The sequence below is a fragment of the Suncus etruscus genome, chromosome 2, assembly GCF_024139225.1.
Source record: "Suncus etruscus isolate mSunEtr1 chromosome 2, mSunEtr1.pri.cur, whole genome shotgun sequence".
Lineage (NCBI taxonomy): Eukaryota > Metazoa > Chordata > Mammalia > Eulipotyphla > Soricidae > Suncus > Suncus etruscus.
In genome coordinates this window covers 80,798,972-80,824,243 of record NC_064849.1, presented here as the reverse complement: position 1 = coordinate 80,824,243, position 25,272 = coordinate 80,798,972, and the positions used below count along the sequence as shown (strand labels likewise).

Genomic DNA, 25,272 nt, shown 5'->3' with positions numbered 1-25,272 from the left:
TATTGCACTGGTGAAGGATTTATATATATATATATATATATATATATATATATATATATATATATATATATATAAACACACACATATATATACACACACATATATTAAAAATCAAAAAAAAAAAGAAAAGAAAAGATAAGGTCTCCCAATTCTTACCACAGTCTGTGTTCTTTACACTAACTGTATAGAAAGAGGAGGTACAGTAAATGCACCCATATACACCTCAACCCAGGCCCTTTGCCTAGTCTGTATTGTGAATTGGGAGACAAAAATAAAAGAGGATTCAGTCTGCCATTGTGTAAAGGCAGATCAGATCCTATGCATGAGTATTATTATTAACACCATGGCAATAACAATAAGATCTATGATAGAAATTTCAAAAGCACTGTCTTGTGACTACTGTTCCTAGACTGTTAACTTCTAAACATTTATAACAAACCAATATCTCTCAATTAGTCTTACTTTTTCAACACTGACTCACTGACCTTTTGAGCCAACTCTTTGTGCTTTCTAGTATTCATCAGAAAAACTACTTTTATGCTTAAATCATGCAGATTTATTCAGTTTTAATAAATAAATCAAGAAATTCACCTAAAAAATCTACTTTAAAGGGCTCGGGACCTGAGAGATAGCATGGAGGTAGGGTATTTGCTTTGCATTCAGAAGGATGGTGGTTTGAATCCCAGCATCCCATATGGTCCCCCGAGCCTGCTAGGAGTGATTTCTGAGTGTAGAGCCAGGAGGAACCTCTGAGCACTGCCAGGTGTGACCCCCAAAAAATAATAAATAAAAGGCAAACAACCCCACATACAAATAAATTGAATAACAATTTTCTACATATGCCACTAGAAACCAAGTCAAAGAGCATTCAATAGTCCACTCAGCCTTTTTAACATTATACATGCAAATTTAGGATTTTAAATCCATAGATTGTAATTATCAATTTTAAGTCTGGGATTTTATGTGCCTTTTAAAGACTCATTTTTCAGAGACAGTTTATAAATTAAGTTTCCTTTCTAATTAATCTGAAAATGCATAAAAGAAAACAAAAGTAGAACTCTATGCAATGAAGACTTCAGAGATATTTCCAGTGATTTAATACTACTGGCACAAAAAATAAAAATAAAAGTAAACAAATTCTACTATCTAGACAGTTTCTGCATTATCATTCATTGCTGGTGAAATGCAGATTGGACAAGCATTTTTGGAAAAAAAGATGGAAATACTTCAAAAAACTAGAAATTCAGATTACATATAATCCAGCAATACCATCATAAGAATACATTCTAGGAACACAAAAACATAATACAAAAATGTTCTCTGCACTCCTATGTCCATCACAGCACTAATTTACAATAACTGGAATCTTGAGTCAACCCAAGTGCTAGACAACGGATGAGTGGCTAAAGTATTTGTGGTATATCTACACAGTGGAATACAATGCAGCCATTAGAAAAATGAAGTAATGGATTGTATATGTGTGGAAATGAACATAAATATGCTATTTGAAATGAGTCATAAGGAGAGAGATAAAATAATATCACTCATCTATGAGCTAAAAGAAAAACAAGATATAGTATGATCTATCTTATAGATATTGAGAGACAATCAATAGAAGGTCTAGAGCTGTAGTTGAGTAAAATTAGAGTACAGAAGTAGCAGGACAATGATTGTTGGAACTGATCACTCTGCACAAGAATTTGGAACTGAAATAGGTGCAAGTGACATGCAATACACCACTCCATTAACAATAATGCAAAAACACTGTAAAAAAGGAAAGAGAAAGAAAGGGTAAGAGAGAGAAACAAATTGCCTGTCCTAGAGACATGTGGGTAGAGAAAAAGGGGAGACATTGGTGATAGGAAAAGTGCATAAGTGAAGAATGGTGCACGTTATATGACTGAAACCCGACAATGAACATTTTGTAACTGCAGTGCTTAAATAAAGCAATTAATAAAAAATAAAATTAAATAAAATAAAGTACAAAAATGTCCTATTGAATAGGGTGGTGATATATATACATTATAAATATGAGAAAAAGATAATATCTAAGTAAATAGAGATTTCACTAGACTCAATATTAGAAAAGCAAAACACCCCACAAGAAAATTGGAAGATGGGATGTGCAGCTACTTCCTGAAAGAGTGATAAACAGATGGGCTACAGGCATATCCCCACCAGAAAATATTTGATATCATTGATTACCCTGGAAATTCAAGTCAAAATGGCAATAAGCTATCACGTCACACAAGAGAAAACTGATTTTTAAAAAGTAAGGAAAACAAGTCCTGGTAGGGATATTAGGGATTTGTACAAAAGATGCCTTCATTGATTCACTGTAAATTGCACAGTTGTCTGGTTTAGTACCTGTCAAAACTATGTAGCCTTTTCAAAAAAACGACCAAGAAATTACACAATCATTCCATTCCTTGACATGTATACCAAAAATACTAATCTGAAAATATGCTTTTCATCAAAAAACTATTCACAATAGCAAATATCCAGAATCAATTCAAGTGCTCGACATCACATGATAAAATAAATAAGTTTGTAGGTATGCAAAATGCGCTGTTACTATTAGGTTAAATTTTTGTGTTATGCTCCAAATTGATATAATACAAGAGAAGAGATGAGAAAGAAAGCAATACCAGAAGATCTCATGCACAAGTAAAGTATAATGCACTAAAGGAGAGAAGAGATAGTGGCCAATGAAACAAACTGAAGAGTCTACCTACAAAACTCAGTGAGACAACTAGGAAGGGGCAGTGGATGCTAAGCAAGTGAGTTAGAGACATTTGGGAATGAATATTAGTATTTTGTTGTTGGGGATGGCAGTACAGTTACATGGCATTCCTGAAATAATTATATTTATCTAATTCTGACTCATGACATATCAATAAAAACATCAAAAGCTAACAATCATAAGCATTTATTTAAGATCAAGTTCACAAAATAAGCAGTCAGCACCTTAACTATATTATTCATATATATTAACTAGTTAATATTAATATATTGATTATATAATAATCCATTATTGATAAAATGTTACTAATATTAACTAGCCATATTTCAGGTATTGATAGCTATGTTTGACTAGAAGCTATTATCAGGGATTGCACATGTATGTAACCATAATTGCAGGAAAATCTGCTGAATGAGTTTCAACTCACTCTGATAATTTATCCTCCCAATCCATGGGAGAATGAGAAATTCAGGCTTGCTATTTCACACAGTTTACTCTTGTAAGTCCATCCTGGTTCTTGAAGACTAGTTCAATATGTCTCAAGTAATGATGCATAAACTTACTATAATATGGATTTATTTTATTTCATATTTCATTTTCTGTTTTTTGCTTGCTAAGCAACATAAGTTACGTTTAACTAGAAGGCTTTCTGGTAGATAAACTGCTATTTAGAAACAGGAGGTTTTAAAAATCAAACCCTAAAACCTTTAATGGACACTTAAAAGCAGCCACAAGCAAAGAAATCTATTTGTATAAATAGCATAGAAATGGATTGCCCTGGTTCATGCAAATCTTAGGGCTTGGCCCTCATACACTTTATGAGTTTGGAGCTTTAGGGAGTTAGTTAGAATTTTAATCACATCATTTGTATTTCGGTTCTACCTGTGCCGTAAGCCCTTTTTATACTCAGGTATACAAGTGAGTAAATTACTTTCCATTATAAGTGTACTTTCAAGTGATTCTCTTCAATAACCTGCAAGAGATTGCTAACAAACACAAACATTGCTCAATCACAAAAAAAAAATGAGAATAATTCAGAAGGAATGTCATAATGACAAGTGTCAAGACACATTCTCAATTATCACTGGATGAAAGGTAGTTATTAGAGAAACGTTTTGTTTGTTGTTGTTAGGGGCCACACCCAAGTGTGTTCAGAGATTAATCCTGGCTTTGTGCTCAAGGATCACTGTTTTCCGTGCTCAGGGAACTCATCAATACTGGTCTTATGCCATACAGCAAGAAGGCCTTTCTTTTATGACTTTTGTAAGAATTCAAAATTATATATTTGTTTCATTTCAAAGTCAATATATCTCAATACTAATGCTTTTCCCATTTGAAAAAAAATAAAACTATTTGCATAGCAACTCAAACCGAGGAGGTACAGAATACATTTGAATAAATAATTGCCATAAACATTCTTGAGATTCTTCAAATTAAACTCACTGTTATCAAACTAAAACAATTTTGGTAGTACTTATTTAATGTTTTATCATTTTTCATTTTCTAAATCGTTACTATTGAATAAGATGATTTGTAATATAGTCCATGTTTATATAATTATTTCTTCTTTCCCATCATAAAAGTGCCAATAGTCAGGCACAGCAGGGATATTTGCCTTGCATATTGCCAACAAGGTTTGATTTGCCTATATGATCCCTTGAGCCTACCCTGTATAATTCCTCAGCAGAGACCCAGAAATAACCCCTGAGTGCTGCTGGGTGTGCCCAAAACAAACAAACAAACAAACAAAGTTGGGGCCGGAGAGGTGGCGCTAGAGGTAAGGTGTATGTCTTGCAAGCACTAGCCAAAGAAGGACAATGGTTCCATCCCCTGGTGTCCCATATGGTCTCCCCAAGCCAGGGGCAATTTCTGAGCACTTAGCCAGGTGTAACCCCAGAGCATCAAACAGGTGTGGCCCAAAAAACCAAAAATACAAAAACAAAAACAAAAAAAAACAAAGTCAATACTCTAATACGAAGTTGGTATTTTCTTTATATTTTGTATTATTATCATTTAGTTCATAAAATAATTACATACTATAAAGTACTCACTAGTTTATATTAATATATATTATATATAATATAATAATATAGTACAATTAAAGAAAGTGTCACATATAGGAACAAATATTCTAGTGGAAAATAGATATATATTTTGTCTTATTACAGTTTCATAATGAATACTTGATGTTTTATTAATGAAAGTAAGAAAAAATAAACCACGAATTTATTCGAAGACCCGCTAGGCTTTAATTTCAAATTAAAAGCTTTTGTCATGTGAGGTCCAATGCAATTAAATGTTCAAATATTCATTGGACAAAAATCAATAAAATAATGAAACGGATTTCCTGAAAATAATTTAATACCTATGTTAAGACTATTCATTTCCTTAGGGCAAGTACATGGTGAAATTAAGTTTTCTATAATTAGTTATGAAGTGCAATAGGAATTTTAAAAGGCATAGTTTTACTCTCATTATTTGTGAACATTTGAGGTTTTGTAGTATGAGAAAATACTATAATTCATTTCTAAAAAAGAGATATTTAGATTATCAATGTGAACCTTGTTTGTGTTAAGAGAAATATTTGAAGTAAGGTATGAAAATTAAATGGTTGATAAAATAATTTTATAGCTATATAAAATAAACAGATTACCTAGAAAAAATTAAATCAGGGTTATTGTGCTGTATATTCAAAGCATACCATAGATGAAACTGAAAACATCAAAATAATTCCCATTTATTCTAAAAATAATACTAATTACTAATTAGTCAAAGGTAATTACAGATTCTGTATAATTAATATAAACTTCAAATTCATATCTCATAAAGAGAAATAACTAATTCTTATTGATTCAAAAAAAGAAAAATATGTTAGTAATCAAATACATTTTGACTATTGAAAAACAAAATTGTAGATATTCACACTTCCTTATTTTAAACACTATTGTAAATCTATTAATGAAAATAATGTATATTGTCATACAAATGTAGACTCATAAAATATAAAATATCCCAAAAATAAAGCTATGCATACCTGGTAATACATAATCAGTTATTTCCTACTTTATACGTCATACTTTATAAAGTATTGTCTCATTAGTCATGGGAAAACTGGGCATTTAGTGGAATCATAAAATACTGATAAATAATTAAAGGGAGCAACAAAGATTTCTAAATATGAAAACATCTAAATACTTATATAATTTTTTGTTTTGTTTTTTTTGGTCGCACCCAGCAGTGCTCAATGGTGACTCCTGGCTCTATGCTCAGAAATCGCTCCTGGCAGGCTCAGGGGTCCATATGGGATGCTGTGATTCGAACCACCGACCTTCTGCATGCAAGGCAAATGCCTTACATTCATGCCATCTCTCTGTCCCTGTAAATACTTATATAATTTATACAATACTACTAATAAAAAATAATTGTCATCGGTAGACAAAATATGCATATAAAGTAGAGAAAACTAGAATTAAAATTTTCCTTTTAATGTTATTATTTAGGAGATGAGGGAAGTAATATTACTTACTAATATTAGTAATATTAATATTACAATTCAAGATTCTTGAACCAAATTTAAGAGTAAGAATGAATGTAAAACATAAAATATGAAACTGCTAGAAACAGAGAATCTGGAGAGACCAGATTGTGGGGCAAAAAGAAAATATACATAAATTTGTAAAAAATCATCATAAAAATTTGGAGAATAAGTATAATTGTATTATATAATCAGAAATAAATTATGATATAACTCTATCATAGAGTATGTGCTTCACATATGTGTCACTCAGAATTGATTCCCATCATCACAAAATATATTTATAATTATGGCTTAAAATTTATCATATGTTCTAATATAAATATTCATATTTATGTGGAAGTGTGTCAAAATTATTAAAATTATTATATTATATTAGGACTGATATTCAGACTATTTTGAACATAAATTATGTTATAAAGACTTGATAGTATTCCATTGAGAATACTGTCTAAGCATTTTTAGGAAGGCTTTTATATTAAAGAAAAACTCTAGCATGTGTTATATTTTATTAAGTAATTTAATGTGCTTAAAGAAATACTTTATTTCTATATGCTCCAACTATAATTTTTAAATCAAAACAAAGAAATGTTATTTTGTTTACAAAGTGTATATATATGTTCATTTATAATCAAATGTCATATTACTAATAAATATATGTGTGTACATGTGTTGCTAACTCAGATAAATTTGGTCAATTAAGTAAATCTTTCATATGACCAATAGGCATATGTAAAACATAACTTATTCTCATTATCAAAATTTGTAAATCAACAACTACAGTAGATATCATTTCAAAATTGTGACAATGGCCTATATATGAGATGAGAAGAAATGATTATGGTACTTCGGTGACAAAAGGAACCCTCAAACACAGTAAACAAAAATTGATTCAGTTTTTATGGAAAACACTGTGGCAACTTTTTAACTTCTTAAAAATAGAGAGCTACCACATGATCTAGCAACTCTATTTCTTGATTTCCATCCACAGAATCACAAAAATTCCAATTTGCAAAAGATAGAGGCACACCTTTGTCACTGTAACTAGAAAAGTTAAGACATGCAAACCAACCATTTGATGAGAAATGCATAGATAAGGAAGTCTGTGGTGTATACACCCACTAGAATATTACTCTCAGCCAAAAGAGCAGTAAAAACATGCCATTTTCAAAACATGGATGATTTAATTCTAAGTTAAGGATATAGGAAATAGTTTATTGCCTCACTCATATGGAAATATACCTTTATGGAAATAAAAGGGAACAGGTAAATTGAGCAAAGTTAAGTCCTTTCACTCAGATCACAGAAGAATCTAGAGAATCAGACCAGAAGAATCTAGAGAATAAGATGGAAGTAGGGGAAGGAAGCTCTGCTTGTTCTACTTTGAAAGTATTAACAATGCTCTTCTAACACATTTTGCAGAGACTGGAGAACTAAAATGTCTGTCTCAAATACAGACAGGGGTGGAGGGATGGTAGGAGGGCATTGATGGTGGGAATGTTGCACTGGTAATGGGGTGTGTTCTGTTTATGACTGAACCCAACTACAATGCTTGTAATCACGGTGCTTAAATAAAGACTTTATAATATATATAGATATAGATATAGATATATACCACTAAATCATATACAGTTATGCAAGCAAATGTAACTACAAAATATAAACAAAATCACAGACATCTTTAGACATCTTTAAAAGTTTCTATAAAATGAATACAATATGGGAGTTAGAAAGATAGTACAGGGTTAAGTCACATTTCTTGCATTGAATTGATCTGACTCTATCTTTAGCATTAAATATGCTCCCTCAAGAGATGCCACTATTGATCCCTGATCCCTGTGCAGTCAAGAATAAGCCCTAAGCACCACTGGGTGTGTACCTCACACAAGATGATAATAAAATAAAGATTAAGATTTACTTCCGGGGGCCAGGCGGTGGCGCTAAATGTAAGGTGCCTGCCTTGCCAGCGCTAGCCTTGGACGGACCGCGGTTCGATCCCCCGGTGTCCCATATGGTCCCCCAAGCCAGGAGCAACTTCTGAGCGCATAGCCAGGAGTAACCCCTGAGCGTTACCGGGTGTGGCCCAAAAACAAACAAACAAAAAACAAAACAAAACAAAACAAAACAAAAAAAAAAAGATTTACTTCCTAAGCACAATGCCTTGCTCAGCACAAGCATTTACCACCTAAAATATAATTAACTAGTTGATGACAGATTTATATTGACATAATTAAATTCAAAAGTCTATCCTTAAATTGTATCTGTCTTCCATAAATTAGCATTTACTTTTTGTTTGTTTGTTTGTTTGTCCGGTCATGTGGACCACACCCAGCAGCACTCAGAGGTTACTCCTGGCTCTGAATTCAGATATCTCTCCTGTGATATGTGATGCCGGGGATCGAAATTGTCATTGTCCTGGGTCAGCTGCATGCAAAGCAAATGCCCTACTGCTATGTTACCACTCTGGCCTTTATTTTATAAAGCATTTCTAAAATATGCCATGAGGCAATTAACTAAGCAATTATAACCTGCATATACTGAATATATGTTTTCTAGTAAGTTGGGGAAATACTTATAAAGAGTAGCTGATAAATAATGACTAAAAGTAGGAGTTTACATATTCCATAAATTATAGATCTGCTATAACAAATCAGTTATTTAACCTCTCTTCTTTTGGGACATACCCAGTTGTAATCAGAGCTTACTCCTGGCTCTATTTTCAGGCATCAAATTCTGGTTGTCTCAGGGGATTACATGGAGTGCCAGGGACCTGGGCATCTACATACAAGGCAAATACTATCTCCCCAACCATATTTTATTATTCTTATTCATTAAATAATATTTGATAATACATGTTAAATTGTATATATGAGTCTATGAGTAATGCTTTTTACCAACAGCAATGGCTGCTAAGTATCAGTATCTATACATTTCAAAAAAATCTGTCAAATATAATCATGATTTTAAGCTAAAAAATGATGATAATGACTAAATAAATAGAATGCATTCATAAAAAAGTAGAAATTAAATACAAGTAAAAATCTTCATAACTTATCACTGGAAAATATCTCTTATTGGTGTTAAATCTTAAATACCTGTAAGTAAAGATAAATGTGAGTATAAAATCAATAATCCCAAGAAGTCAGTAAAAAAAGTATTAGCTTAAGACTCTCTCCAATTAAAGTGTCTCTCCAATATAATAATATAATATTACAAATAAAATTAATGTAAAAGTACAAATAAATACAATTTTTCACCTATTATATCTGAAAAGTTCTAGGTTTTACAATTTTTGTTGTGATAAATGCACAGAAATACTCATATATATATCACTCAGAAAGATATAATTATTCCAACATCTATAGAGGGACCTGAAGATATCAACAAAAATATAGACATTTCAATCAGAGAAACATCTGAGATATCTTTCCCATTACTGATAATATCTAAATTATCCTGTGCTAATATATGTATTGACATATGTATGCAACATATGACAAGTTGAATTATTGCATGTAATAATCACAAACTGTAATGATCAAATCACCAGAGTTAATATATATTCATTAAAATATCTATTGGGATTAAAATGCCAAAATGAATGAATTAAAATTCTTAAGAATTTATTATTCTCCATAATATCAATATGATATTAGACATATTTTTCTGCCAATAGTATTGTGTAATGATCAAAATCATTAATGTGATTATTACATTTTATAGATTATGGTGACTTACCTGTGAATTAGCACATATTATTATTAAAATAAACACTGATGAATGCATCACATTAATTTATATACTAATAAATATATAATATCTCACAGCCTCTTTGTAAACATTGACAACAAACTTTATAAAACAAACATGGTCAATAACATCGGAGCCTTCAGATTCAAATTCAAAATTATCATCTAAAATCAGATATAAGTATTATGTAAATGCCTGTTTTTCCAATAAATATTTCTGAACTCTAAATCTAGATTTTATATAAACCCCAAGTACATATATTCACTATTTTAAAATATTTCAAATTTGTTTCAATGTATGGGGAATATCAATGTATCCATGTCTAAATTTAGTGCACAGATCTAAGTTAACTAACCCATATTCTCTAGGCCATAGTTGTATTGTATACTTGATTTAGCAGTATAATTGTTAGTCAATGCTTTGTCATTTTTGTAAGAAAACCTAATTGAGAGAATTAAAATGACTTCCTAGTAGCAATAGAGATAACAGATAGTAAAGATATAACTCAAACCCAATTATCTCTATACATTAATCATCATTATCTGAAGAAGACACTGAGTTTACACCAGTGATAGGTATGATGCCTGATCTGTATTACAAAGTATTCATGTCATCTTTATAACATTACATATTTAGCTATAATGGGAATCAAGTGGCAACATTCAGCTATAGAAATTTAAAAATCAGTTGTTTATTTTACTTAATTTTAGAAGAGAATGCTTAATTATATAAAATTTGTCCAAGTAAAAAAATGTAGCATTACTATATTCCATTACCGAATATATCAGTTATTTTATATATTTTAAAACTTTAGAGGCCAGAGTGGTGGCACAGTGGTAGGGTATTTGCCTTGCACATGACCGACCTAGAACAGATTGCCATTTAATCCCCCAGCTTCCCAAATGGTCCCAAGGCCAGGAGTGATTTCTAAGCACACATCCAGGAGTAAACCCTGAGCATCACCACGTGTGGCCCAAAAACCAAAATAAAATAAAATAAAACTTTATGATATACATGATATATTTTAAAATATATATTTAAATATTTGTTATATGTATATAACTTTATAATATATATTTTGAAAAAGTACATAAGATGTCCATGAAATGTTATAAGTTAGATTTTTACTTAATTATCTCATGAGCATTATTAAAATTACTAACTAGTATTTAGTAAAGAAAACTTATTAATTTGTACTTTAGTAACTAAAAGTTACTAAAGCTTTTGCATCAACATGCATATATGCTATATTACAAATACATTTAAAATATATAGAGATATGTATCTTTAGGAAAGGATTTAGCCAAATAGAAAATCTTAATATTTTATGTTAACCAATGCAACAAATTAAATTTTCTCCTATAAAGTTATCATAAGAAAAACTAAAATCAGGGTCCGGAGAGATAGCACAGCAGCATTTGCCTTGCAAGCAGCCGATCCAGGACCAAAGGTGGTTGGTTCGAATCCCGGTGTCCCATATGGTCCCCGTGCCTGCCAGGAGCTATATCTGAGCAGACAGCCAGGATTAACCCCTGAGCACTGCCGGGTGTGGCCCAAAAACCTGGATAGAAAATGAAGAGAACAGTTTTAAGGACCTGAGAAGAGCCAAACATCTAATTAGCCTTAAGATAAAGAGTTTAGAGAAGAAATATGGAAGATGTTCATAGAACTCAAAGAAAGCATAAATCAAGTTAAATGAAGCACAAATAAGAATCAAGAAGATATAAAGATAGAAATTAGAAAACTTCAAATTGAAATAACAGGTCTGAGAACTTCAGTAAACAAAATGAAAACCTCAGTGGAAAGCCTCTCCAACAGACTATCGGCAGCTGATGACAGAATCAGTGAGCTGGAAACGAAATGCATAACAACTCCATAGAACAGAAGATATTATAAAAGAGCCTTAAAGCAAATGATTAGACAATTGAAAAAATATTCAAATTATGTGAATAGATGAAAATAGATGTCTTTGAGAAACTCAATATAAATAACATAAAAATCATTGAAGTCTCAAAGACATGGAAAGAAAATCTGCAGAAAGAATCAACAGTCAAGGACATCTTTGCAGAGAAATTACCATAGCTAAATATTACATGCAAACAAATTCTGTATGCCTGAAGAGTACCATCTAGAAGAGACCCAAAGAAAAGCACCCCAAGACACATCCTAGTCACAATGTTGAATCCCATAGATAGGGATACAATACTGAAACCAGCAAGATAAAAAGGGAAATTACATTCAAAGGAGCATCCTTAAGATTTACAGCAGACCTGTCACAAGAAACACTGAAGGCCAGAAGGCAGTGCTGGGAAATAGTGACAAAACTCAATGAAATGAATGTATCAACTAGAATACTGCACCAGCCAGACTCATTTTCAGGTTCAAAAGAAGTTCACGAATAAACAACAGCCAGAAACTACAGAGATCCAAAACCAGGCTTAAAAGAAAAATGTAGGGGTCTCCAGAACGTGAAAACCGTTGGGCTTTCGCAGAAGCCAGCTGCCCTGTTTGGGACATCAGGCAGGGAAAAGCCACGAATCTGCACCCGCCCAGTGGAGTCCAACTGTGAGTGCTCCTTGTAAATATTTCTCTACTGTCCTCTTGCGTGAAACTCTTGGGAGTGGGGCAAAAGACGCTCCAGAAATCTGCTCTCCCAGACGCCATTTCCAGGTCGGGTCTCCAGAACGTGAAAACCAGCGGGCTTTCGCAGAAGCCAGCTGCCCTGTTTGGGACATCAGGCAGGGAAAAGCCAGGAATCTGCACCCGCCCAGTGGAGTCCAACTGTGAGTGCTCCTTGTAAATGTTTCTCTACTGCCCTCTTGCGTGAAACTCTTGGGAGTGGGGCAAAAGAGGCTCCAGCAGAGCACGGCCGTGTAGCGAAGCGGAGCTCTTTCTAAGAAAAGAACACCATCCTAACAAGAAGAAAAAATCACACTAAGAACTGAGCTATAACACAGAAGCAAGCATTCCTCTTCGGACTGTCTTCTCCGTTGAATGCTTGGGCCTAAGATTTGATCCAGTGTGAGGCTTCACCCACGGAGGACTCCCCTCCCTTAGAGACAAGTCAGCCCATCCAGAAAGGGCGGAGCCAGAGAAGTGTGCTGCCTACATCATATAGCCAATGAATACCACCACAACACGTAGAAAAACCCAAAATACAAGTGTGACAATGGGGAAACAACGCAGGCCAGCATCAGACATAGAGAATGAAGAGGACAATTCTGATGACCAGATAATGGCCAACCAACTAATCAACCTCTCAGATAAGGACTTTAGACTAGCAATATGGAATATGTTCAAAGAACTCAAAGAAATCATGAATCGAGTTGAACAGAACACTAATAAGAACCAAGAAAATATGAAGACAGAAATCACAAAACTCCAAACTGAAATAACATATCAATTAACAGGCCTGAAAAAGTCAGTAAACAAAGTGAATGACAAAATGGATAAGTCTGGGACAGGGTATCAGAAGCTGAGAATAGACTTGGTGCTGTGGAAGATGAGATACATAACAATTCCATATAGCAGGAGAGATTGGACAAAAAACTTAAAACAAATGAACAGACAATGGAAAAATTAGTCAAAGAATGGGAACACATGAAAATAGAGGTCTATGATAAGATCAACAGAAACAACTTAAAAATCATTGGAGTCCCAGAGACCCAGGAAGAAAATTCCCAGGAAGAATCAATGGTCAAGAACATCATTAAAGAGAAACTTCCAGAGCTAAAGAATATAGGTGATCAAATCCTACATGCTCGAAGAGTACCAACCAAAAGAGACCTCAGAAAAACCACCCCAAGACACATCCTAGTCACAATGACAAATCCCACAGATAGAGACAGAATTCTGAAAACAGCAAGATCAAAAGGGGAAATTACGTTCAAGCAAGCGTCCTTGAGATTTACAGCAGACCTGTCACCAGAAACACTCAATGCCAGAAAGCAGTGGTGGGATATTGTGACAAGACTGAATGAAATGAATGCTTCACCCAGAATACTATACCCAGCAAAACTCACTTTCCGATTTGACTAAAGAATACATGGTTTCACAGACAAAAAGCAGCTCAGAAACTTTACAGACTCCAAACCAGTCTTAAGAGAAAAACTGAAAGACCTAATTTAAGACAAGACTAACCAAAAGACACACCAAATTTCGATATAAAGATGGAATTAAATCCCAGGACAATTCTTTCTCTCAATGTCAATGGACTAAATGCACCAGTCAAGAGACACAGAGTGGCTAAATGGATCAAAAAACTCAATCCAACCTTCTGCTACCTACAAGAAACGCACCTGAATAATCAGAACAAATATAGACTCAAAATAAAAGGCTGGAGAAAAATTATCCAAGCAAACAACACCCATAAAAAAGCTGGAGTGGCCATACTAATATCAGATAATGCAAACTTTATACTCAGGAAGGTTGTAAGGGACAAAGATGGACATTTTATATTAATCAAGGGGTATGTAGAGCAGGAAGAAATAACTCTCCTAAACATATATGCACTGAATGAGGGGCCAGCAAAATATTTAATACAACTGTTGACAAATCTGAAAAATAATATCAATAACAACACAATAATTGTGGGGGACCTCAACACGGCTTTGTCAACACTGGATAGGTCAACCAGACTGAAACCCAACAAGAATATACTAGACCTGAGGAGAGAGATGGAAGAAAGAGGCTTAGTGGATATATATAGGACACTCCACCCCCAGAAACCTGGATACACATTCTTCTCCAATGTACATGGGACATTCTCCAGGATAGACTACATGCTGGCACATAAAACATACCTCCATAAGATCAAGAGGATAGAAATTTTGCAGACTGCCTTTGCTGACCACAAGGCTCTGAAATTATTTGTGAATTCCAAAGGGACTCAGAAGAAAAACCTTAACACCTGGAAGTTAAACAGCCTCATACTCAATAACCAGTGGGTCCGAGATGAAATCAAGGAGGAAATCAAAAGGTTCCTGGAAACAAATGACAATCAAGACACAAACTATCAGAACTTATGGGACACAGCAAAAGCAGTACTGAGAGGAAAATTTATAGCTTTGCAAGCACACATCAGGAAGGAAGAAGGAGCTTACCTGAGTAGCCTAATGACAGAGCTAATAGAACTAGAAAATGCTCAACAAAAGGACCCAAAAATAGGAAGACAGAAGGAAATAACAAAGCTGAGAGCAGAAATCAATGAAGTGGAAACCCAAAAAACAATCCGAAAGGTCAACGAAAGCAGAAGTTGGTTCTTTGAAAAAATAAACAAGATTGATAGACCACTGGCAAACCTAACAAAGAAAGAGAGAGAGAGAAACTTGATAACTCGTATCAGGAATGAAAAAGGAGAGATCACTACTGATATGAGAGAGATTCAGAGGGTAATCAGAAACTACTTTGAGAAACTCTACGCCACTAAAAAGGAGAACCTGGAAGAAATGGATAAATTCTTGGACTCTTATAATCTTCCACGGTTGAAGGAAGAGGATGTAGCATATCTAAACAACCCCATCACCATTGATGAAATTAGAATGGTAATCAAAAGTCTGCCGAAAAACAAAAGCCCAGGCCCAGATGGATTCACTAATGAATTCTTTCAAACTTTCCAAGAGGAACTACTACCAATCCTGGCAAGACTCTTTCATGAAATTGAACAAACGGAATCACTTCCAAATAGCTTTTATGAAGCCAACATCACCTTGATACCTAAACCAGACAGAGATGCTAAAAAAAAGAAAATTACAGACCAATATCGCTGATGAATGCAGATGCAAAGATCCTCAACAAAATCCTTGCAAATAGGATTCAATGCCTCATTAAGAAGATCATCCACTATGATCAAGTAGGTTTCATCCCAGGAATGCAAGGCTGGTTTAACATCCATAAATCTATCAACATCATACACAACATCAATAACAAGAAAAATAAAAACCACATGATCATATCAATAGATGCAGAGAAAGCATTTGATAAGTTCCAACACCCATTCTTGATCAAAACTCTCAGCAAGATGGGAATGGAAGGAACCTTTCTCAATCTAGTTGAAGCCATCTACCACAAGCCAACGGTAAATATTATCCTCAATGGAGAAAAACTAAAAGCCTTCCCTCTAAATTCTGGTAGAAGACAAGGCTGTCCTCTCTCACCACTCCTATTCAACATAGCACTGGAAGTACTTGCTATAGCGATTAGGCAAGAAAAAGATATCAAGGAAATCCAGATAGGAAAGGAAGAAGTCAAGCTCTCACTGTTTGCAGGTGACATGATACTCTACTTAGAAAACCCTAAAGACTCTACCAAAAAGCTTCTAGAAACAATAGACTCATATATCAAGGTGGCAGGCTACAAAATTAACACACAAAAATCAATGGCCTTTCTATACACCAACAGTAATAAGGAAGAAATGGACATTAAGAAAACAACCCCATTCACAATAGTGCCACACAAACTCAAATATCTTGGAATCAACTTGACTAAAAATGTGAAGGACCTATACAGAGAAAACGATAAAACTCTGCTCCAAGAAATAAGAGAGGACACGCGGAAATGGAAATGCATACCCTGCTCGTGGATTGGCAGGATTAACATCATCAAAATTGCAATACTCCCCAAGGCATTATACAGATTTAATGCTATCCCTCCAAAGATACCCATGACATTCTTCAAAGAAGTGGATCAGACACTTTTGAAATTCATTTGGAACAATAAACACCCTCGAATAGCCAAAGCAATCATTGGGAAAAAGAATATGGGAGGAATTACTTTCCCCAACTTTAAACTGTACTACAAAGCAATAGTTATCAAAAGAGCATGGTATTGGAATAAGGACAGGTCCTCAGATCAGTGGAATAGGCTTGAATACTCAGAAAATTTTCCCCAGACATACAATCAACTAATTTTTGATAAAGGAGCAGGAAACCCTAAATGGAGCAGGGAAAGCCTCTTCAACAAGTGGTGTTGGCACAATTGGATAGCTGCTTGCAAAAAATTGAACTTAGACCCCCAGCTATCATCATGTACGAAGGTAAAATCCAAATGGATTAAAGACCTCGATATCAGCCCCAAAACCATAAGATATATAGAACAGCACATAGGCAAGACACTCCAGGACATTACAGGCATCTTCAAGGAGGAAACTGCACTCTCCAAGCAAGTGAAAGCAGAGATTAACAGATGGGAATATATTAAGCTGAGAAGCTTCTGCACCTCAAAGGAAATAGTGCCCAGGATACAAGAGCCACCCACTGAGTGGGAGAAACTATTCACCCACTACCCATCAGATAAGGGGCTAATCTCCAAAATATACAAGGCACTGACAGAACTTTACAAGAAAAAAACATCTAATCCCATCAAAAAATGGGGAGAAGAAATGAACAGACACTTTGACAAAAAAGAAATACAAATGGCCAAAAGACACATGAAAAAGTGCTCCACATCACTAATCATCAGGGAGATGCAAATCAAAACAACTATGAGATACCATCTCACACCACAGAGAATGGCACACATCACAAAGAATGAGAATAAACAGTGTTGCCGGGGATGTGGAGAGAAAGGAACTCTTATCCACTGCTGGTGGGAATGCTGTCTAGTTCAACCTTTATGGAAAGTGATATGGAGATTCCTCCAAAAACTTGAAATCGAGCTCCCATATTATCCAGCTATACCACTCCTAGGAATATACCCTAAGAACACAAAAATACAGTACAAAAACCCCTTCCTTACACCCATATTCATTGCAGCACTATTTACCATAGTAAGACTCTGGAAACAACCAAGATGCCCTTCAACAGATGAATGGCTAAAGAAACTGTGGTACATATACACAATGTAATATTATGCAGCTGTCAGGAGAGATGAAGTCATGAAATTTTCCTATACATGGATGTACACGGAATCTATTATGCTGAGTGAAATAAGCCAGAGAGAGAGAAAAACACAGAATGGTCTCACTCATCTATGGGTTTTAAGAAAAATGAAAGACATTCTTGCAATAATAATTTTTAGACACAAAAGAGAAAAGAGCTGGAAGTTCCAGCTCACCACAGGAAGCTCACCACAAAGAGTGATGAGTTTAACTAGAGAAATAACTACATTCTGAACTTTCCTAATAATGAGAATGTATGAGGGAAATGGAGAGCCTGTTTAAAGTACAGGCAGGGGTTAGGTGGGGAGGAGGGAGACTTGGGACATTGGTGGTGGGAATGTTGCACTGGTGATGGGTGGCATTCTTTACATGACTGAAACCCAAACACAATCATGTATGTAATCAAGGTGTTTAAATAAAATTTAAAAAAAAGAAAAAAAAAGAAAAATGTAAAGGTCTACTATAAGACAAGACAGACAAATAGACACATACAGCTTAGAAAATTAGAACATGATCAACAAAAGGAACCAAAAATTGGTAGGCAGAAGGAAATAAAAAAGCATAGAGCAGAAATCATTGAAGAAGAAATAAAAAAATCTGAAACATTAACAGAAGCAAAGTTGTTTTTTGTAAAAATTAACAAGATTGATAAACCACTAGCAAAATTCACAAAGAAACAGAGAGAGAAAGATTAATAAACTGGATTAGAATTGAAAAGGGGGAGATCACAACAGATACTAGAGACTCAAAGGGTAATCAGAAACTACTTTGAGAAACTCTTTACTATAAAATATGAGAAACTGAAAGAAATGAATAAATTTTTGGACTTTTATATTCTTCCACAGTTAAGCCAGAATTATCTAGCATATAAAAAAAAGCTCATCACTACTGAGGAAATTAAATGGTAATAAATGTCTTTTCAAAAACAAAACCCAGACCCAGAAAGATTCACTAATGAAATCTTTCAAACCTTTCAAGAAGAACTTCTACCAATCTTTTTTAGGTTCTTTTAAAATTGAAAATTCAGGAGCACTTCCAAATAGATTTTATGAAGCTAACATCACCTTGATAACAAAACCAGACAGAGATGCTTCAATAAAAGGAAACTACAGACCAATATCCCTGATGAACAAAGATGAAAAGATCCTCTACAAAATTCTAGCAAATAGGATCCAATGCCTCATCAAGAAGGTCATAAATCAGGACCAAGTGTTTTTATTCCAGGAATTCAAGGATGGTTTAATATCTGTAAATCAATCAACATAGTATATCAAATCAACAAAAAGAAAAAATAAAAACCATGTGATCATATCAATAGATGCAGTGAATGGATTCTACAAAAAAGAGTTTCCATAAAATCTCTCATCAAAATAGGAATGGAAAGAACTTTTCTCAATATAGTCAAGGCCATCTACCAAAAACCAATGGCAAAGATTACTATCAATGGAGATAAACTCAAAGCCTTTCCTCTAAATTCTGGTACAAGACAAGGCTGCCCTCACTCACCACTCCTATTCAAAATAGTGCTGGAAGTTCTTTCCATAGTGATTAGGCAAGGAAAATCTATCAAGCACATCCAGATAGGAAAGGAAAAAGTCAAGTTCTCACTTTTTGCTGATGACATGAAACACTATTTAGAAAACCCTAGACTCTACCAGAAAGCTTCTAGAAACAAAAGATTCATATAGCAAAGTAGCAGGCTACAAAGTTAACACACAAAAATCAATGGCATTCTTATACACTAATAATGATAGAGAAGAAATGGATATTATATATATATATATATATATATATATATATATATATATATATACACAATCACTGGTGGCAGAGTGGTGGCCCCAGCAGTAAGGCTTCTGCCTTGCAAGAGCTAACCTATGACAGATGGCTGTTTGATCCCGGTTTCTCATATGTTCCCCAAGCCAGGAGCAATTTATGAGCACATAGCCAGTAGTAACTCTTGAGTGTCTCACATATGTTCCCCCCCCCAAAAAAAAAAAAAACAAGAAAAAAAAAACATTAGTGCCACACAAGCTCAAATATTTTGGAGTCAACTTAACTAAAGTGGTGAAGAACCTATACAAAGAAAAGTACAAAAGCCTGCTTCAAGAAATAAAACAGGACACAAGGAAATGGAGACACATACCCTGCTCATGGATTGGGAGGATTAGCATCATTAAAATGTCAATACTCCCCCAAAGCTTTGTAAAGATTTATTGCAATCCCTCAAAGAATGCCTATGACATCCTTCAAAAAAGTGTATCAAAAACTCCTAAAATTCATTTGGAATAAATACCCGAGAATAGCTAGAGCAACCTTTTTGTATAATTACTTAGAAATTATCTATTCCAATGATACAGTGGAAACCCAAAGAAGACTCAGCACAGAATCTTTATAAATTTACATAGCTTCATTCTTCTTCCAAGCTGCCTTTGAAGAACAAGACCTCAAGGCTTTAACAAAACATAGAGAACTTAGTTGTTACTTATTTACCTATTGCGATTCATTATTTCTGAAATTAGAAAAATGAGTAAAATGAATGAAAAAAGTGAAAAATGTTTCTCTTTCCCTATTCTATCAAGATGCTTAATTTTTGGTTTGAATTGGAATGATCAGTGTATTTATTTATTTATTTATTGTGGGGGGACCACACCCAGTGGCACTCAGGGGTTACTCCTGAATCTGCACTCAGAAATTGCTTCTGGCAGGCTCAGGAGACCATATGGGATGCTGATGATCTAACCTGGTTCTAACCCAGGTTGTCCACATGCAAGGCAAATGCCCTACCATTATGCTATTGCTCCAGCCCCTATGTAGTGCATTTATAAATGTATTCAGAGTTTGGAAGGTGGACTCCAAATTATGTAGATTACCCACTGACTCACATGGGCCATGTGGTGTCATGGATCTAATAAGGTATGTCTTGTGCTACCTCCACAACATCACCAGTTTTTATTAGTCTTTTTTTAATAAAAAAAATTTAATGGCCAGAGCTAAAATACTGTGGAAAGAATGCTTATTTTGCACTTAGGCAACCCAGGGATCAATTCTTGACAACTCATATAGTCCCCACTGAGTCGGCCAGGAGTGATCCCTGAGTGCAGACCTAGGAGTCAAGACTCAGTATTGCTGTCTGTGCACACACACAAAAAAATTATTATATATATATATATAATATATATATATATATATATATATATATATATATATATAATATTATATATATATATATATATATATAATTAAATACTGTCCATTAGTTTAAAGAAAAAATTATTTTGTCCTTATTTTTCCTTTTTTAGGAATCTTAAGGATTATGGAGAAAAGTATTTTGAAGCATACAACTAAGAGTTTTAGCTATAAAGTACATTTTTCATGTTAGTATTTTGTTTCTATTTGTGTCATGGAATTCTCTGCAAAGGAAATTTATAAATACTAAGAAAAATAATGAATTAAAGAAACAAGTAAAGAAAAGAAACAAAGGAGAAAAGAAAGGGAAGAAAGAAAGAAAGAGAAGAAAAAAGAAAGAAAAGAAAGAAGAAAGAAAGAAAGAAAGAAAGAAAGAAAGAAGAAAGAAAGAAAGAAAGAGAAAGAAAGAAAGAAAGAAAGAAAGAAAGAAAGAAAGAAAGAAAGAAGAAAGAAAGAAAGAAAGAAAAGAAAGAAAGAAAGAAAAAAGAAAGAAAGAAAAGAAGAAAGAAAGAAGAAAGAAAGAAAGAAGAGGAAAGAAGAAACAAAAAAGAAAGAAGAAAAATAGAAATATAGATCACTAGATGTATGGATGAATGGATAGCTAGAGATAATAGCTAGATAAATATATGGATAGATAAATAAGTCCTGCATCTTTTCATTGTAATATTCAGAGAAGAAACTGATAGAAATGCAGAATGATATATATGCATACATAGATTAGATACATAGGTAATTAGATAGATGATAGATGATGATAGATAGATAGATAGATAATTCCTGCATCTTTTCATTTTAATATGCAGAAAGAAACTTTTAGAAGTGCACCAGATATTACTGCTCACATTCCATATTCTGTCTGCAGAAATACAGTGTTCACTCTTGGTTTGGAGTGCAGTGCAATTGGTCTGTGAGCCTACTCTGCCTACACAACTTGGAAATGCTCTGGCTGGGATTTAGAACTCATTTTTCCTTCCCTTTTTCTTTACATTTGGTTTGAACAGTACTAATGTAAAAATAAATTGTCCCAGGAGAGGGAGAGGCAAGTCACAGCTCTTAGCACAGTTCTGGCTGCTGTCTTCCTTCCTCAGTCAATAGCAGGAAGATTTTAACATCTTAAACTCAGTCACCCTAACCCTCACCTCCACCCTCTTCCTTAGCCACCGGTGCCATGCCAAATACTGAAACTCCCCCAGAAATACTGAAACTTCCTTTTCCTCAAGGGCACCAGAATCTATGGGATTATCTTGTCTTGCTTTTGTTTTGTTGTTGTTGTTATTGCTTGTGTTCGTTTGCTTATTATTTTTGTTTATTTTTGTTTGTTTTTTATATAAATTTTTATTTAAGCACCATGAAGACAAGCATGTTTGTAGTTGGGTTTCAGTAATAAACACAACACCCCCATCACCAGTGCAACATTCCCAACCACCAATGCCCCCAATCCACCCCCACCCCTGCCTGTATTTACGACAGGCATTCTACTTCTCTCATTCTTTAACATTGCCATGTTAGTTGTTAGTGTAGTAATTTCTCTAACAGAGTTCACCATTCCTTGTGATGAGGTTCAAAATATGAGTTGGTTTTTCCAGCACTTCCAGTCCTTAACTCTATTGTCTCTGGGCTTTATTACAGTAATGCCGTTAATTTTTCTTAAAACTCATAGATGAGTAAGACTAGTTGGTGTCTATCTCTCACTCTGATTTATTTCACTTAACATAATAGAGTTCATGTACATCCATCCACATATAGGAAATTTTCATGATTTCATCTCAATTGATGGCTGCATAATATTCCATTGTGTATTTGTGCCACAGTTTCTTAGCCATTCATCTGCTGAAGGGCATCTTGTTTGTTTCCATAGTTTGGCTATTGTAAATAGCTATTGTAAATAGCGCTGCAATGAATATCAGTGTCAGGAAGAGATTTTTGAATTGTATTTTTGTGTTTCTAGGATATATCCCTAGAAGAGGTATAGCTGGTATGCAAGAAAAAAACACATAACCCAATCAAAAATGGGGAGAAGAAATGAACAGACACTTCCTCAAAAAAGAAATGCAAATGGCCAAAAGACACATGAAAATATGATAATCATCAGGAAGATGCAAATCAAAACCACATCCCACATCACAAAACCATCTCACATCACAGAAACTGGCACACATCACAAAGAACAAGGACAATCGGTGCTGGCGGGGATGTGGAGAGAAAGGAACTCTTATTCACTTCTGGTGGGAATGCCATGTAGTACGGCCTCTAAGGAAAACAATACGAAGATTCCTCAAAAAACTGGAAATTGAACTCCCGTATGTTAGTGCTTGCTATTTTTGTTTAGGCTAGTTTGGGTTGGGTTTGGCTTTAGGGCCACAGCCAGTGCTCAGGGCTTACTTCTAGCTCTGTGTTCAGGGTGTACTCCTGAAAGGACTCCTGGGACAATAGGATATTCCTGGGATCATACCTGTGCCAGCCTTGTGCAAGACAAGTGCCTTACCTTCTATAATATTGCTGCAGTCTTGTCCAAATCTTTGACAGAAAAGTTGATTTGAATTCCTCTTTTATCTAATTTAAGTTTTAGTGATTCATTATTTCCAAAAGGGATATTGTACAAAAACTGTAGTATGTATAGTTTAACCTAATATGAAAAAATATATATGTATGGAAATTTTATCAGGGGATTGCATAAATAATATCAGTTTTGACAACGGCAGATACTTTAATTTCAGGATCCAAAGAGTTGGTTTTACTGAGAACCATGGGGTCTTAGATGTCACCACTGCCATATCCACTGCCCTGGGCTACCTGATCTCCCTCTGAAATGCTGTGGTACCCTGTGATATGAAGTACAATCCAGCTAAAAAGATCTGTGTCATTGCCTTGGCTCCACAATCCTATTCATTTTGAGGATAAATTCTATGTGAATTTAATCACTCATAATGAACAGAAATATATATATATGTATATATATGTATATATATATATATAAATAGTCACACTGTTGTGTCTTCTTTTTAGACACAACAAATTAGAGGCAGAAAAATGTGAATATTCATCCATGATTACACAATATTCATTTTAATATTCCTACATCATTTAACATTCCTCCATTGAATTGCTGCTCAAGCATTTTCATTTCTTTTTCATGACAGAACAAAAATAAAACAATATTCTGGAAAAAAACAGCGAGTCCACTATCCATGAGGCATTGTGTTTGGAAGATGTGACAAGACTAATCAAGTGAATTTTTATTATTATGCCTGGATCGTCTATTATAAGAATAATGTTCCAAATCCTTTTACCTACTGTCCCTGTCTTTCTCAGCCTAGGGCCATGCCTACCTTCAACCCATCCCACAACTTCATAAAAAGAAATGAGCACAGAATCAGGAAATAACTTACTTTCCCAACATACTGAGGATCTGGTCCCATATGTTCTTCTAAAACAAAGAACTGATTCCAAACCCATCCCCTTTTGGGGCGGTGATGGACTTCGGTTTCCCCTTCGATGTGTTTGGTTTGATTTCTGGTTCCCTTGATGGTGCTGTGATGGGCCGTTGCATAACACCTCTGCACAAAACAGAGACACACGAGGACTGGACAGATGCAATATGTGCTCGTAATTTTCATTGTAAGATAACTTTCCAGTTCACGGTTTTCTCCCTTGTCCTTGTCAGCTACAAATGCTTAGTGAGCATTCAAGAGAGAAGCCACAGCAGTTTGGGGAAGGACTGTCCAGAGTAAATTGTATAGTGTGTCCATGATTTAACAGCCCATCAGGGAAAGGTCAGACTACATTTACATCCTGAACACTTGGAGAATACAAGCTAGAGTTGTCTGATTCCAAGTCTTCACAGACAGTGAACACGGGGCAGCATTTTTTACCTATAGGGAAGAGAGAAAAGTATAATGTATCACAAAAAGTTTCTTTGATATATTTTTTTGTAAGCAGATTATACTACTTTGTAAGATGTATCAGAGGCACAATATTGTGTTTTAGGAATTGTTTTTAAAAAACATACACACAGGCAGAGGAAAGAGTGATATTACAATAGAAAAGGTTTTTTCTTGCGTGCAGCCAGCCCAGCTTTGTGTCCTGGCATCCCATATGGACCCCTGAGCACAATCAAGATTGATTAATGAGTTCAAAGTCAGGAATAATCCCTGAATATCACGAGATATGTGATCCCCA

General features: G+C 34.5%; 1 protein-coding gene and 1 non-coding gene across 2 annotated transcripts in view; one reads left to right on the top strand and one right to left on the bottom strand.

Moving 5' to 3' along the window:
* CDH18 (cadherin 18) overlaps positions 1–24,956 on the bottom strand; it is a 298,495-nt gene extending 273,539 nt beyond the window's left edge. The window contains exon 1 of the mRNA XM_049768384.1: positions 24,483–24,956. Coding sequence (XP_049624341.1) covers positions 24,483–24,710 — 228 coding nt within the window. The 5' untranslated portion in view covers positions 24,711–24,956. The remainder of the gene's footprint in view (positions 1–24,482) is intronic.
* On the top strand, positions 140–271 carry LOC126002572 (small nucleolar RNA SNORA51). Its single transcript, XR_007493258.1, has one exon. It is a non-coding gene; the product is annotated as a small nucleolar RNA SNORA51 (small nucleolar RNA).
* Positions 24,957–25,272: the final 316 nt, after the last annotated feature.